Genomic DNA, 16,567 nt, shown 5'->3' with positions numbered 1-16,567 from the left:
CAGGGCACCTGCCCCACCAGCTCTGCTAGGTGCTTTAGGAACCCTCAAGGGATGGGAGGGAGGTCTTTGAGGGGCTTGCAGATGCAGGGCAGAATATGGGTGGTGTGACTGGATGGAGCCTGGTGCTCCAGTATAGGTGAGAAGGGTCAAGTGCACAGAGAGGTCCCTGTGGGTGCTGCGGGTACAGAGTAGGAGCAAATGCTCCTGGCTAAATGGCAAAGAAGGCCCAGCCCTATAGACACAGGGGCAGGGTCACCGGCCAGGGTGGGAAGTGTCAACTGACACAGTGCAGGAGGAGGGCAGGGGCTACATTGTGGAAGGCCTGCGAGGCCAAGTCGAGAGGTGGGACTTCATGTTAGAGAGAAGATGAAATAAGTGAGAGACACAGAGAGAGAGAGAGAAAGAGTAAGAGACAGAGAGAGAGACACACACATAGAGAAAAACAAAGAGAACGACACAGAAAATGAGAGAGAGAGAAAGAGAGAGAGAGAGATAGAGAGAGAGAGAGAGAGAGAGCTGGCACAACAGAGAGACAGGCAGAGAGAGAGACAGAGAAAGAGACACAGAGAAAGAGAGACAGGGAGAGAGAAAAACAGAGGGAGCAGAGCAACAGAGAGAGACTGAGGAGAGGCAGAGATAGGAATGGCATGAGAAAGACAGAGACACAGAGAGAGAGAGAAACAGTGGGTGAGAGAGAGATAGCAAAATGAGACAGACAGAGACAGAAACTGAGAGCACCAGAGAGTGGGAGGATTCGGTAGGGAAGGAAGGAGGGAGGGGACCCCAAGGCTGTGATTTCACCGGGGCTCCTGGTGTCTACACAACATGCAGAACAGATGTAAGCCTTGGGGCACCCAGATGCTGAGGACACCTGACTCCATGTCACTCAGGATTAAAGAGCATCCTAAGAATTGTCCTAGGTGAGGACGGGCCTTCTCTTGAGATGCTTTACACAAGTTCAGCCTGGTGGCATGTGTGGAGAGGGACCCCACCCCAGAGTTACAGCAAGAGCTGCTTCCCACCACAGTGGTGCCGTGAGGTCACGCCTGAGGCAGAGACTCCACAGCCCTCCGTTTACCCCCTGGCAAAGCCCATTCTCCTAACACTCTTTGGTGTTGCTCATTGCCCAGGTCAAGCCGCTCCTGAATGTGGCTCGGCAAGAGGAGGAGATGAAGGCCAAGGAGGAGGAGCTCAGGAAAGCCATGGCCGAGACCCAGGAGCTGGTAAACAAGGTCAAGGAACTGGAGGAGAAGACAGCCACGCTCAGCCAGGAGAAGAATGACCTCACCATTCAGCTGCAGGCTGTACGTGGGGTCGCCGGGGAGAAGGGTGGGGAACCCAGTACAGCCCGGACCCTGGAAGGGAGGAAGAGCGAGCTCTTTTGAAAATCCATGTCCCTCCCGACCACAGGAAATTCTCCAGCATCGACCCAACTACCAAAAAGTCTCCATCCAATTCGTGTGTGTGTGTGTGTGTGTGTGTGTGTGTGTGTGTGTGTGAGAGAGAGAGAGAGAGAGACAGACAGACAGACAGACAGGGACAAGGTCTTGCTCTGTTGCCCAGGTTGGAGTGAGGTGGCTTGATCACAGCTCACAGCAGCCTCCATCTCCTGGACACAAGTGATCCTCCCACCTCAGCCTCCCAAGTAGCTGAGACTATACCACCACGCCCAGCTAATTTTTTTGTATTTTTTGTAGAGACAGGGTCTCACTGTTGCCCAGGCTGGTCTTGAACTCCCAGCTTCAAGTGATACTCCCATTTCGGCCTCCCAAAGTGCTGGGATTACAGGTGTGAGCCCTTGTGCCTGGTCTCCATCAAACTCTTATTTGCACACAGCAGCAGGCTGGGCATACACAGCTACAGGACCTGCCTGCAGGGAAAGTTCAGGGATGGTGGCCACAAGATGGGGTGAGAACAGCGTCCCCTGGAATCAGGGCTGAGCTCTGCCCTACGAACTTGACAATTTACCCTCTCCAAGCCTCCTTTTCCTCACCTGTCCAGGGAAACACAGCAGGGAAGAATAAATGATGTCATTTCTGAAGGATGCTTGACTAAATGTCCCATGGTGAATTCACTGCTGGGGTCCTTCTGGTTTGCAAAGCTTTTCCTATTCCTTCCCTGATGTGACTCTCACTGCCACCCTGTTAAGACACCCGATTTTCACGTGCGTCATACAGGGTAGAAAAACTCAGGTCAGCAGACATTTAGAGATTTGATCAAAGTCCCAGGCCCCTTAGTAGAAAACCCAGGCCTGGAGGGTGCCCAGTTCCATCATCAGTCCTCCCTGCTCTGCCACGGCTGTCTCTGCAGCCATGAGTATGTGTGGCACTTGCATTTTCCTTCCACAGTCCCCAAAGGCCTCCAACATCATTTCTCAGTATCCTCTTCAGACCCCTGAGAAGTTGCTTGAACTGATATCCCCGTTTTGTTTGTGGAGGCTGAGACTGGGCAAGACCAAAGTGATGGAAGAATCCTCCTGGGCCAGGTGCAATGGTTCATGCCCGTAAACCCAACACTCTGGGAGGCCAAGGCAGGAGGAATGCTTGAGCCCAGGAGTTCTAGACCAGCCTGGGCAACATAGTGAAACCCCACCTCTACAAAAAAGTTTAAAAATTAGCCGGGTATGGTGGCACATCTGTAGTCCCAGTTACTCAGGAGGCTGAAGTGGGAGGATTGCTTAAGCCTAGAAGGTCGAGACTGCAATGAGCCATGATTGTGCCATTGCACCCCAGCCTGGGTGACAGAGCGAGACCCTGTTTCAAAAATAAAAATAAAAAACTTAGCTGGGCATTGCAGTGTGTACCTGTAGCCTCAGCTACTTGGAAGGATGAGGTGGGAGGATTGCTTGAGCCCAGGAGGTCAAGACTGCAGTGAGCTGTGATCACACCACTGCACTCCAGCCTGAACAACAAAGCAAAACCCTGACTCAAAAATAAAACACACACACAAAAAAGGAGCTCAGAGATAGCCCGGCCCCTTGTCCAACCCCCAGGACACATTTGTTCAGCTCAAGGCTTGTCCAGTGTCTTGGTGTGGTCTTTGCCTGGACCCTGCCTGCCACCGGGGCTCTTTCTCCCAACAGGAGCAAGAGAACCTGATGGATGCAGAGGAGCGCCTGACACAGATGATGAAGACCAAGATGGATCTGGAGAGCCAGATCTCAGACATGCAGGAGCGGCTGGAGGAGGAAGAGGGCACAGCGGCCTCGCTGAGTGCTGCCAAGCGCAAGCTGGAGGGGGAGCTGAGTGACCTGAAGCGGGACCTGGAGGGCCTGGAAACCACACTGGCCAAGACAGAGAAGGAGAAGCAGGTGAGGAGAGGCCAGGGCCCTGCCACGCTTTTCTCAGGCCACCGTCAGGGGCCATACCTGAAGCCCCTATGGTGGCTACGCCCAGTGCCCTGACCACTGACCACATGTGGTGTTTTTTTTTTTTTTTTTTTTTTTTTAGCTTTTTCGTTTGTTTTGAGACAGAGTCTCACTCTCACTCTGTCACCCAGGCTGGAGTGCAATGGTGCGATCTCGGCTCACTGCAACCTCCCCCTCCCGGGTTCCAGTGATTTTCATACCTCTGCCTCCTGAGTAGCTGGAACTACAGGTGTGGCGCCACCATGCCCAGCTAATTTTTGTATTTTTAGTGGAGACAGGGTTTCGCCATGTTGGCCAGACTCATCTTGAACACCTGACCTCAGGTGATCTGCCTGCCTTGGCCTCCCAAAGTGCTGGGATTTCAGGCAAGAGCCACTGCACCCAGCCCACATGGGGCTATTGTCACATCCATTAATTTACAACTTAAAATGCAATTCCTCGGTTGCACAAGCCACATTACAGGTGCTCAGCAGCCACGTGCGGTAAGTGTCACTGCATGGGACGGCAAAGGCAGAGAACATGTCCGTTACTACCGACAGGTCTGCTGGGCAGGGCAGCTGACTAAGGGGACTGAGAGCTGTTCCCATCACGGTGAAGTGTCCACCTTCAGCTGTTGAATTTCTGCCCAAACAAGCAGTTGCTGCCCCTCTGACCAGCTCCCTGGGGGAAGCCCTGGCTCCTGATGCCATCTGGCCGGCCCCTGGTCCCAAGGGCACTACCTGCTATTGCAGGTAGGTGGGGTTCTCCAGCAGGGTAAGCGGGGGCTCCACCTAAACTTGAGCTTCTCCTGCTCTGCTGCACACACAAACCACCGGGGATACTGTCAGGTGCAGACTCTGGCGGGCCCAGCGGAGTCCGAGAGTCTGTATTTCTAGCATGCTCCTAGGGGACGCCACTGCTGACGTCCGGGGACCATGCTTTGAGAAGCCAAGGTTCTTGCTGCTCCCTTTCACCCCCATGGTTCTGACTTGGTTGGTCTGGGACATGCCCTGGGCACTGGCATTTCTCAAGCTCCCAGGAGACTCAAGGGTACACCCAAGCTGAGGATTCCCTCCAGGTTTAAGGCTGTACCTCTCTCCCTCCCCTGGTTTCTAGGCCCTGGATCACAAGGTCCGTACCCTGACCGGGGACCTCTCGCTCCGTGAAGACTCCATCGCCAAGCTCCAGAAGGAGAAGAGGGCCCTGGAGGAGCTGTACCAGGTAGGTTTCCCTTGCGTCTTCCCTCGGCCCAGCAGCTGGAGCTTGGCACAGTGTGCTTTCCATCAGAGATTGGAGCCCCGAGTTCAAATCCCAGCCCTGCTGCCCCCTCAGCTTGGAGCCTTAGGAAAGTTAAGGAATTCTTCGTATATCTCGGTTTCCTCAAGAGTGACATGGGTGTGGCCCCTTCTTACTGCCTTCCTTCCAAGTTTGTTATAAGTGGGGTGACAATATAATTTGTCTTCTAAACTAGGACAGTTTTGAGAGCAAGAGGGGGAGCTATGAACAATTATGAATCAACTAGGCATGGCAGCTTACATCTTTAATCCCAGCACTTTGGGAGACTGAGGCAGGAGGATCCCCTCAGTTTAGGAGTTTGAGACCAGCCCGGGCAACATGGCAAAACTCCCATCTCTACAAAAAAATTACAAAAATTAGCCAGGTCTGGTGGCACGCACCTGTAGTCCCAGCTATTCAGGAGGCTGAGGCAGGAGGATAACTTGAGCCCAGGAGTTGCAGGTTGCAGTGAGCCAAGATTGCGCCATTGCACTCCAGCCTGGGTGACAGCGAGACTCTGTCTCAAAACAAACAAACAACAAAACAATTATGAGTTAGGTTGGACCCATGCACACTGGAGAAAGTATGCTCACCAGAGTGGTAGGGATGGAGTGGGGTGTATGGAAGTGCCCCGTGAGCTCAAAAGCCCCAGCAAAGCCTAAGACACTGTGGCAACAACAGGTCATGAGCTCTTGAGGCCATGGGGAGACCCACCGACTTTCCCAGGGCCACTGTCACAGGCTCAGGCTCCTGAATGCAGAGCCGGCTCTGACCGGCCACCAGTGCTGACCTCCAGAGAAACAGGGGCAAAGAGCCGGACAGTGGACCCCTCGTCCCTGTGTTTGCTGACACTGTGAATCCACATGTCCCCTGAGTGCCTCTCCCTGCTGCCTCAGGAACTGCCGCCCTTGCCCTGTGATTTTCAAGTATATCAGACCCAGAGCCTCCTTTCATAACAAACACAGTCGATGAGTGTTATTCACACTGGTTATGTTTTTGTTGTCCTGAGAATGAGGCTCGCTCTGTCACCCAGGCTGGAGTTCAGTGGTGTGGTCTTGGCTCACTGCAACCTCCACCTCCCAGGTTCAAGTGATTCTCCTGCCTCGGCCTCCCTAGTAGCTGGGATTACAGGCACGCGCCACCATGCCCAGCTAATTTTTTGTATTTTTAGTAGAGACGGGGTTTCACCATATTGGCCGGGCTGGTCTCGAACTCCTGACCTCAAGTGATCCTCCCACCTGAGCCTCCCAAAGTGCTGGGATTACAGGCGTGAGCCACCGCACCTGGCCTCACAGCCGTTATGTTCTGTAAAGTTGCCATAAACACTGAATTAACCAATAATAATTCAATACTGAATTAGCAAATATGAACCACTGCTCCTGGGGAAAATACAGGGTTAGACTCTCACAAGCTTCTGGTCATAACTTTTTTTTTTTTCTTTTTTTTTTTGAGACAGGGTCTCACTCTGTCACCAAGGCTGGAGTACAGTGGTACAATCTAGGCTCACTGTAGCCTTGACTTCCCAGGCTCAAGCGATCCTCCCACCTCAGCCTCCTGAGTAACTGGGATTATAGGCACGTACCACTGCACCCTGCAAATTTTTGTTGGTTTGTTTTTGAGACGGAGCCTCGCACTGTTACCCGAGCTGGAGTGCAGTGGCGCCATTTTGGCTCATTGCAACCTCGGCCTCCCAGGTTCAAGCGATTCTCCTGCCTCAGCCTCCCGAGTAGCTGGGATTACAGGTGCATGCCACAATGTCTGGCTAATTTTTTTGTATTTTTAGTAGAGACGGGCTTTCACTATGTTGGCCAAGCTGGTCTCAAACTCCTGACCTCGTGATCCACCTGCCTCAGTCTCCCAAAGTGCTGGGATTATAGGTGTGAGCCACCACGCCCAGCCAATTTTTGTATTCCATGTAGGGTTTCATCATGTTGCCCAGGCTGGTCTTGAATTCCTGGGCTCAAGTGATCCTCCCCCTCGGCCTCCCAACGTGCTGGAATTGCAGGCATGAGCCACCGCCTGCCCCACCAACATTTTCATCAAACAATCAATACATAATTCATGCAACTATGGTCAGTACATTACTTGGTTATGTATGTCTTATTTAAATTGCTGATTCATTCACACTGAACTTAGGGCCAGCAGCACTATACCTTGTGTCTGAATGAAGCTTCTCTCGCACACATCACAGCCCTCTTGCACTTAGGGATACTCAACAGCCGCTCAGCACTGTGCTTGGGGGTCATTTTAAGCAGCAAAACCCCCCATAAAAAAAAAAAGTAAAAAAAGACATGGCATTAAATAGAGCATAAAAATGACATTTGTTTACAGTATGAGGCTGAAACAAAAAGGCAGAGCGTCACTTTGCTCAACCTCAGCAGGGAATGTGTGCACCAAAGTTTCTCCCACCCCACATGCGTGTTTGCAAATAACTGAGAAAGTGTTGCGAGTATTGATTTTGGATTACAAATATGTTTCGGGGAGTAGGTAAATGGACAAATAGAGAATCTACAAATAGGCCGGGCACTGTGGCCCATGCCTGTAATCCCAGCACTTTGGGAAGCTGAGGTGGGCGGATCACCTGAGGTCAGGAGTTTGAGACCAGCCTGGCCAACATGGTGAAACCCCGTCTCTACTAAAAATACAAAAATTAGCCAGGTGTGGTGCCACGCACCTGTAGTCCCAGCTACTCAGGAGGCTGAGGTATGAGAATTGCTTGAACCCAGGAGGTAGAGGTTGCAGTGGGCCATGCCACTGCACTCCAGCCTGGGCAACAGAGCGAGACCCTGTCTCAAAATAAATAAATAAATAAATAAATAAATAAACAAACAAATAAATAAACAAATAAAAAATAAAATGTAGTGCAGGCCAGTGCAGGCCGTGGATCATCCCTGTAATCTTAGCATGAGGATTACAGGAGGATCACTGAGCCAGGAGGATCACTTGAGCCTAGGAGTTTGAGACCAACCTGGGAAACATAGCAAGACCTTGTCTCTACAAAAAATTTAAAAATTAGCCAGGTGTGCTGGTGTGCGCCTCTAGTCCCAGCTACTTGGGAGGCTGAGGCAGAAGGATTGCTTGAGCCCAGGAGTTCAAGACCAGCCTGGGCAACACAGCAAGACCCTGTTTCTACAAAAACTAGAAAAAAAAAATTAGCCGGGAGGCTAAGGCAAGAGGGTTGCTTGAGACCAAGAGGTGGAGGCTGCAGTTAGCTATGATCGTACCACTGTACTCCAGTCTGAGTGACGGAGTGAGATCCTATCTCAAAAAAACAAAAATTGTAGTGCATATTAAATGAAAAAGAACATTGAGTTACATGTAAAAGGGTGCTAGGCTCTAGGTTTAGAAGAGTAGAAATGGTTGTTTTACTCACGTGAGTGCCTGGGTGGGACATCAGGAATGTGTTCTACAGAATTCTTCTTCATGGTACCAGATGGTCCAAGAGCAAAATGGGATGTCCAGCATCGCTGGAGTCATCCACTAAATGTCAGAGGGGCCTCCAATCACTGTGACAACCAGAAGCACCCCACCTATTTCCCATATGCCCCCTGGGGAATCAGAGATAAGGTCCCACTGTTGCTCAGGCTGAAATACAGTGGTGCCATCATAGCTCACTGCAGCCCCAACCTGCTGGGCTCATGATCGTCCTGCCTCAGTCTCCTGAGCAGCTGGCACTACAGACATGTGCCACCACACCTGGCTAATTTTTGTATTTTTTGTAGAGACAGGGTCTGACTCTGTCACCCAGGCTGGAGTGCAGTAGTATGATCATAGCTCACTGCAGCCTCAACTTCCCTGGTTCAAGCAATTGACCTCCCTGATGGGTGACTCTGGTCCATCTGCTCGGGCCTCACCCACACCCAGGAGCAGGTGCTCAGTACCTACTCGCCAAAGTCAACTGAACTCCCCAAAGCCTGGGAGCTGCACAGCTCAGAAGTGATGACTGAGGATCAGGACTGTTTAGCTGCTCCCACTGGGCCTCACGGCACTCACGTGTGTATCTATCCTTCTAGAAAACTCTGGATGACCTACAGGCTGAGGAGGACAAGGTGAACCACCTGACCAAGAATAACAGCAAGCTGAGCACACAGATCCACGAGGTAATACCCATTGCCATGGCCGCCTTTACAACTCCAAGGCCAGATCCCTCTGGGGCTACGGGGTCTGAAGATAAGTTTTGAGAACTGGTCCAACACATCCCCCAGGGTGTGAGGGCCCTTCTGATGCCACAGCTAAAGGATCGGACCCAGTCTGGTTCCTTCTTGCTTTTTGACCTCAGACTCTCCTCATCTACCTTCTCTTGCTGTTCTTGTCTCCATAGCTGGAGGATAACTGGGAGCAGGAAAAGAAAATCCGGGCAGAGGTGGAAAAGGCTCGTCGGAAAGCTGAGAGTGACCTGAAGATGACCATCGACAACCTCAATGAGATGGAGCGTTCCAAGCTGGATCTCGAGGAGGTGGTGAAAAAGTATGTCTTGTCATCGTTCATTCTGTCCGTCACAATTGTAGCAATAGCTGGAGTTGCCTGGAGGGTGCCAGGAGCCAGTCACTGTACGGAGGGCCTCACATACATTCATGCACGTCCCAAGTACCTGCCAGGCATGGAAGATATGCAGAGAGGTAGGGGCTGCCCTGTCCACAGGGAACGCCCAACATCACACAATACCTGGTGGGCACTGGGGAGGAGGCCAGCACCACCATCCCAGGGAACACTGAGGACTCAGCAAGGCAGGGAGGCATCATAAAAGCCTGTGACCAGGTCGGGTACAGTGGCTCATGCCTGTAATCCCAGCACTTTGGGAGGCCAAGGCGGGAGGATGGCTTTGAGGCCAGGAGCTCAAGACCAGCCTGGGCAATGTAGCAAGACCCCATCTCTACAAAAATTACAAAAATTAACTGGGCATGATTGAGCCAGCCTGTGGCCCCAGCTACCAGAGAGGCTAAGGTGGGAGGATCATATAAGCCCAGGAGGTCAAGGCTGCAGTGAGCCATGATCATACCACTGCACTGCATTCTGGGTGACAGAGCAACACCTTGTCTCAAAAAAAAAGTGTCGGCCGGGCGCGGTGGCTCAAGCCTGTAATCCCAGCACTTTGGGAGGCCGAGACGGCGGATCACGAGGTTCAGGAGATCGAGACCATCCTGGCTAACACTTGGTGAAATCCTGCCGTCTCTACTAATAAATACAAAAACTACCGGGTTGCGATGGTGGCGGGCGCCTGTAGTCCCAGCTACTCGGAAGGCTAAGGCCGGAGAAATGCGTAAACCCGGGAGGCGGACTTGCAGTGGAGCCGAGATTCTGGCCACTGCACTCCAGTCCGGGGCGACAGAGCCGAGACTCCTGCTCAAAAAAAAAAAAAAAGTGTCGGCGGATTGGCCGCAGTGTCTTCAAGCTGTAATCTCAGCACTTTGGAGGACCGAGACGGGTGGATCACGAGGTCAGGAGATGGAGACCATCCTGGCTAACACCGGGTGAAACCCCGTCTCTACTAAAAAATACAAAAACTAGCCGTGCTGGGTGTGGGCTGTAGTCCCCAGCTACTCGGGAGGCTTGAGGCAGGAGAATGGCGTAAACCCCGGAGCAGAGCTTGCAGTGACTGAGATCCGGCCACTGCACTCCAGCCTGGGCGACAGATGCCGAACTTCCATTCAAAAAAAAAAAAAAAAAAAAGTGTCACATGAGTAAATATGTGAATGAATGAATGAATGATGAAATGCTTGAGGAGCTCATTCAGGGGTCTAACTGCTCTGTAGCGTGAGACCTTCTGGGCTGTCACCACAGAAGGCCAGAAGAGGCTGGGAAATGGGTGCGTTTCGGCAGGTTCAAGGCCTCCTCTGGCAGCCCAGGCGCCATTCCCTCACCAGCTCGCTGGTCTGCCCTCAGAGCCTTTCCTCAGGAGACCAACCCTTCCCTTGCAGGAGGGATTTGGAAATAAACTCTGTCAACTCGAAATACGAGGATGAGCAGTCTCTGAATTCCACGCTGCAGAGGAAACTGAAGGAGCACCAGGTATGTCCAGGACCAAGAAGCATGAGCTCTCTGTCAGAAATGCACTTCTCTGAACCCTTTGTTCGCATCAGCTACTTGGTGGCTGAGGTTTCCTGAGGAGCGAGAGTGCCATAGAGTCCTTGGAGATGGACCCACGTTCCCCTCACTAGGGGTGAAATCCAAAGTCCCTACCATGGTTATGAGGCCCTCCAACTGCTCCCTGCCTGACCTTATTACCGAGTGTTTCCCTCCACTCTATCCAGCCATGCTGGCTCCTGGCTGGGTGTCACGCATGCCAGGTCCACTCCTGCCTGCCCCGGGGCCTTTGCGCGTGCTCTCTGGGATCTGCCTCTCTCTGCTTTTGACAGTGGCTATCATATTCTCACATCCCTATTTTCCATCCTAAAAGGCTGGAACTTACTAACTTTGGGCTAACTTACTAGCTTTGCCTGGAAGAGATGGATCCCCTCCCTTCTCTGTCTGCTAGGCCCGAATTGAAGAGCTGGAGGAAGAATTAGAAGCTGAGAGGGCCATGAGAGCCAAGGTAAATGAAATATGTTTCCCCTTCTTGAGTCAAAAGACGTAACGGCAGCCATACATCCAACCATGGATAGAAACCTCCGCTAAGGAAACCAGTAGAGAAGGCAGGTGTCCAGCAAAAAAGTCTAGTTGCTTCTTGAGCACCTGCTGTGTGCCAGAGACTGAACTGCACATTCACATTAATCATTACGTGAAAGGCTTGAGTCCAGAGGAGAAGACGCTGGTTCTACCTGGGAGAGATGGGGGAGGGAACACTTGACCTCAAAGATGGAATTCAACAGGTAGACATAGGGAGGAAGGACTGGGCAAAGGGAATAAGATAGCACCTACCTTCATTGGGATGAAGGTATAAACAGAGAAAGCACGTGTTCGTAAGAGCAGAGCATGGAGGGAGGCTTGAGGGTGGGGATCCTACAGGACATGAGCCCAGAAAGCTGGTGGGAGACAAATCACAGTGTACCTAACCCCAAATTCAGCCAAATTGGACAGGTGGCGGGTAAGATGGGCACTAATGCTCACCCAGTGTGGGGAAGACGGTGTCCTTCACTGATGACCGGCAGGGCACAAGGCCCCCAGGCACAGAATCCTGGCTTCTCAAAGGTGAAGCAGTCATCATGCTCTTTACTGGAGAAAAAGGAGCCCTGGGTAATTATCATTGGTATCATTAAATCTCATCCCATGGCCAGGCACAGTGGCTCATGCCTGTAATCCAGATACCTTGGGAGATCAAGGCAGGAGGATCAGTTGAGACCAGGAGACCAGCCTGGACAACATGGTGAAAACCCATCTCAACAAAAACTTTAAAAATTAGCTGGGTGTGATGACACGTGCCTGTAGTCGCAGATACTCGGGAGGCGAGGTTAGAGGATTGTTTGAGCCAGGCAGGTGAAGGTTGCAGTGAGTCGAGATGGTGCTGCTGCACTCCAGCCTGGGCCACAGAGGAAGGCTCTATCTCAAAACAAAACTTTCCATCCCAGGTGGAGAAACAACGCAGTGACCTGTCCCGGGATCTCGAAGACCTCAGTGACAGGCTGGAGGAAGCGGGTGGAGCCACGTCGGCTCAGGTACCCATCCCAGGGGGCCCAGAAACCCCCAGCCCTGCCCGCATGTAGGGAGAAAAAATGCCGGACTGTAAGCAGTGGGATCAAGACCAGTTCATCCTTGCTAGGTTCCTGAGACAGACTTGAGGAGAAACCAATTAATAATTTAAAAATGAGGCCTGGAGCAGTGGCTCATGCCTGTAATCCCAACACCTGGGGAGGCAAAGGCAGAAGGCTCACTTGAGCCCAGGGGTTTCTGACCAGCCTGGGCAACACAGCAAAAGCCCATCTCTCAAAAAGGAAAAAAAAAAGGTAGCTGGGCATGGTGGCACATTCCTGTAGTTCCAGATACTCAAAAGGCTAAAGAAGGAGGATCACTTGAGCCCAGGGAGGTTGAGGCTGTGGTGAGCCATGATGGCACCACTGCATTCCAGCCTGGGTGACAGAGCAAGACCCTGTCTCTTGAAAACAAACAGAAAGAGTTTGCTACTCACAGTTCCCAAGAAGACAGGGCACAGCAGGCCACGCAGGGCCAGAGAGGCACTGAGGCTGGTTAGGAGGCAGATGGCCAGGGGAGAAATGTAGGCAAAGGCCTTTACTCTGGCTCCCATTGGAAGGAACAGGTGAGGCAGGGTGAACAGGCTCCTGACTGGCCAGTCTGGACAATCTCAGTGGACTGTGGAGCTGATCCTAGTTGTCAGTACCTGGACCTGGAATGATTAGGGCAGGAATATAGTGAGTAGAAATCTGAGAGCCCGGCCAGGTGCGGTGGCTCACGCCTGTACTCCCAGCACTTTGGGAGGCTGAGGTGGGTGGATCACCTGAGGTCAGGAGTTCGAGACCAGCCTGGTCAACATGGTAAAACCCCATCTCTACTAAAAACAAAAAAAAATTAGCTGGGCATGGTGACAGGCACCTGTAATCCCAGCTACTTGGGAGGCTGAGGCAGGAGAATCACTTGAACCCAGGAGGCAGAGGTTGCAGCATGCTGAGATCGTGCCACTGCACTGCAGCCTGGGCAACAAGTGTGAAACTGCTTCTCAAAAAAAAAAAAAAAAAAAAAAAAAGGACATTAGTCATTAGATTAGGGCCCACCCTAATCCAGTATGACATCTTAACTAGCTCCCTCTGCAAAGACGCTATTTCCAAATCAGGTCCCATTCACAGGTACCCACGGTTAGGACTTGAGTATATCTTTTTGAAGGGTACAATTTAACACACAACACTCCCTAAACAATTCCTGTGGGCAACCCCCGCCCCACAAAGGCTAAGCAGGACTTCTTTCAGCGAGGTGCAGGAAAATCAGGGAACCACCGAGCAGCTGGGCAGTGTCCACCCCAAAAAGGCTGGCACTGGCCATTTCTGCTAAGCCGCTCCTCTTCTACCCCAGATCGAGCAGAACCGCAAGCGGGAGGCTGAGCTGCTGAAGCTGCGGCGGGAGCTGGAAGAGGCCGCCCTGCAGAGTGAGGCGACGGCCTCCACGCTGCGCAAGAAGCACATGGACTCCATGGCCGAGCTGACAGAGCATGTGGAGAGCCTGCAGAGGGTCAAGTCCAAGCTGGAGAAGGATAAACAGGTCATGAAGGCCGAGATTGACGACCTCAGTGCCAGCGTGGAGACAATACAGAAGTCCAAGGTGAATAACCTAATTGTGGGCCGGGCACAGTGGCTCACTCCTGTAATCCCAGCACTTTGGAGGGCTGAGGCAGGAGTATCGCTTTTGAGAGGCCAGGAGTTGGGGACCAACCTGGACAACATAGTCAGACCTCATCTCTTCAAAAAATAAAATTACCCAGGGATGGTAGCATGCGCCTGTAGTCCTAGCTACTCAGGAGGCTGAGGCAGGAGGATTGCTTGAGCCCAGGAGGTTGAAACTGCAGTGAAGTGAATATCATTGTGCCACTGCACTCCAGCCCGAGCAACAGAGTGAGACCCTGTCTCTAAAATAAAATAAAATAACCTGCTGGTCACAATGGATTACGCCTGTAATCCCAGCACTTTGGGAGACTGAGGCAGGCGGATTTCCTGAGGTCAGGAGTTCCAGACCAGCCTGGCCAACATGGCGAAACCCTGTCTCTACTAAAAATACAAAAATTGCTTGAACCTGGGAGGCAGAGGTTGCAGTAAGCTGAGATTGTGCCACTGCACTCCAGCCCGGGCGACAGTGCGAGACTCTGTCTCAAAAAATAAAAATAAAAAATAAAAATAACCTGTGCTTCAATTTCTTCATCTATAACATGAAGACAGTTGTCATAATCCCCACCTTAGAGTGCTATTGTGAGGGCTGCAATAGTTTCTGGCACATAAGAAATGCTCAACAGGCCAGGCACAGTGGCTAATGCCTATAATCCCAGCACTTTGAGAGGCCAAGGCAGGCAGATCACTTGAGCCCAGTTCAAGACCAGCCTGGGCAATGCAGTGAAACCTTGTCTCTACAAAAAATAAAATAATTAGCCAGGTATGGTGGCATGCACCTGTGGTCCCAGTTACTCAGGAGGCTGTGGTGAGAGGATGGCTTGAGCCCAAGATGTCGAGGCTACAGTGAGCTATGATTGCATCTACACACTCCAGCCTCGGTGATATAGTGACACCCTGTCTCAAAAAAAAAAAAAAAAAAGAAATAAAAGAAAAAGCAGTGGTGAGCCATTTGGGGTTTCTGAGACAGGGGCATTCTAGAAGGACTAGGCAGGTAGCCTGGGAGGCACACAGGAGGAACAGGGCAAAAATCAAGGGGAAAGTAGGGAGGGCTTGGCCTCCCCCACCCGCAACTTCCCCACTGAGTTCTTCCTTCCTAAGCAGATGAATGCTGAGGCCCACGTCAGAAAGCTGGAAGACAGCTTATCAGAAGCCAATGCGAAGGTGGCAGAGCTAGAGCGAAACCAGGCAGAAATCAATGCCATCAGGACCCGCCTCCAAGGTGAGCCCTCTCTGCCCTGAAGCTTGCTAAGGAGCAGTGCATGGAAAGGAACTGGGATGCTCAAGGAAACAGCTTTCTTGGCCTTGGAAGATTCCCATCCAAACCCCTCGTGATGAGACAAGGAGATTTTATTCCACCTGCTGAATATTTCAAGTAACATCTTTACAGTGCAAAACAGGGAACACAATTCAACTCGTTTTCGTATCCGTCCTCTCACCTTCCCGGTGAGATCAGCAGGAGAGGCATTCATGCTGACAAAATACAATTTTCAAACATTTTTAAACATGACCCACATACCAATAGAAAGCGAACATGTGTCAAGGATTTATTTAACTCCTTAATGAGGGAACCAGAAAAAACGGTAAAGCTGTCTTCAAAGAGCATTTAAAAGGCAGAGATTTCAGCTGGGAAAAGAAATGCTAAAATAACTTTGCTAAGTTAGATGCAGAACTAGTTAATATCCTATGGACACTAATACTGTAACCTCGGGTTTAGTTTAGGGTTTTTCTTCCCCCCCCTGCTGGAAGAAACACACCTTTGTCATAGAGATGCATCTTTCCATCTCTGTAACAAAAATAACTGGCAATTTATCAATGTATAAGTTAATTTCTAACTTTGCAGAAGCTGTGCTCTAATAACACAGGGGTAAAGAGTAAGTCAAACAAAGGGACATTTCCTTAGAGAACTAAATAGTCTGCAGGTGGGCCTGTTAGTGCTCCGGTGTGACATCAAGAGAACTTGCAGGCATCCTTTCGCCTTATTTCTCACGTTTGGAATTCTTTGACAACATCCTGGCTGGGTGCAGTGGCTCACACTTGTAATTCCAGCACTTTGGGAGGCCAAAGAGGGAGGATTACTTGAGGCCAGGAGTTTGAGACCAGCCTGGGCAACATAGCAAGACCCTCATCTCTACAAAACAATTTTTTTAAATAGCTGGGTGTGGTGGCGCACACTTGTGGTCCCAGCTACTTGGGAGGCTGAGGCGGGAGGATCGCTTAAGCCCAGGAGTTCAAGGCTGCGATGAGCTATGATTGTGCCACTGCACTCCAGCCTGGGCAACAGAGCAGGACTCCACCTAAAAAAAAAAAAAAAAAAAAAAATCAATATCAGGCCGTGCACAGTGGCTCATGCCTGTAATCCCAGTGCTTTCAGAGGCCGAGGTGGGCAGATCACTTGAGGTCAGGAGTTCGAGACCAGCCTGGCCAACGTGGTGAAACCAGGTCTCTACTAAAAATACAAAAAAAAAATTAGCTGGGCGTGGTGGCACATGCTTGTAATCCCAGTTACTTGGGATGCTGAGGTAGGAGAATCACTTGAACCTGGAAGGCAGAGGTGGCAGTGAGCCGAGAGCATGCCACTGCACTCCAGCCTGGGTGACAAGAGTGAAACTCAGTCTCCAAAAAAAAAAAAAAAAAAAAAAAAGGCTGGGTGCGGTGGCTCATGCCTGTAATCCCAGCACTT

At 51.2% G+C, this 16,567-nt stretch overlaps 1 protein-coding gene across 1 annotated transcript in view; it reads left to right on the top strand.

The window, feature by feature from the left end:
* MYH16 (myosin heavy chain 16) overlaps positions 1-16,567 on the top strand; it is a 74,583-nt gene that overhangs the window by 40,617 nt on the left and 17,399 nt on the right. The window contains exons 21-30 of the mRNA XM_017864429.1: positions 1,131-1,304; positions 3,083-3,310; positions 4,463-4,567; positions 8,635-8,721; positions 8,943-9,088; positions 10,540-10,630; positions 11,097-11,153; positions 12,127-12,213; positions 13,580-13,825; positions 14,989-15,106. Coding sequence (XP_017719918.1) covers positions 1,131-1,304; positions 3,083-3,310; positions 4,463-4,567; positions 8,635-8,721; positions 8,943-9,088; positions 10,540-10,630; positions 11,097-11,153; positions 12,127-12,213; positions 13,580-13,825; positions 14,989-15,106 — 1,339 coding nt within the window. The remainder of the gene's footprint in view (positions 1-1,130; positions 1,305-3,082; positions 3,311-4,462; positions 4,568-8,634; positions 8,722-8,942; positions 9,089-10,539; positions 10,631-11,096; positions 11,154-12,126; positions 12,214-13,579; positions 13,826-14,988; positions 15,107-16,567) is intronic.

This window comes from Rhinopithecus bieti, unplaced genomic scaffold (genome assembly GCF_001698545.2).
Source record: "Rhinopithecus bieti isolate Rb0 unplaced genomic scaffold, ASM169854v2 scaffold_2723, whole genome shotgun sequence".
Lineage (NCBI taxonomy): Eukaryota > Metazoa > Chordata > Mammalia > Primates > Cercopithecidae > Rhinopithecus > Rhinopithecus bieti.
Note: the sequence above shows the minus strand (reverse complement) of the source record. Positions and strands in the feature narration are given on the sequence as shown.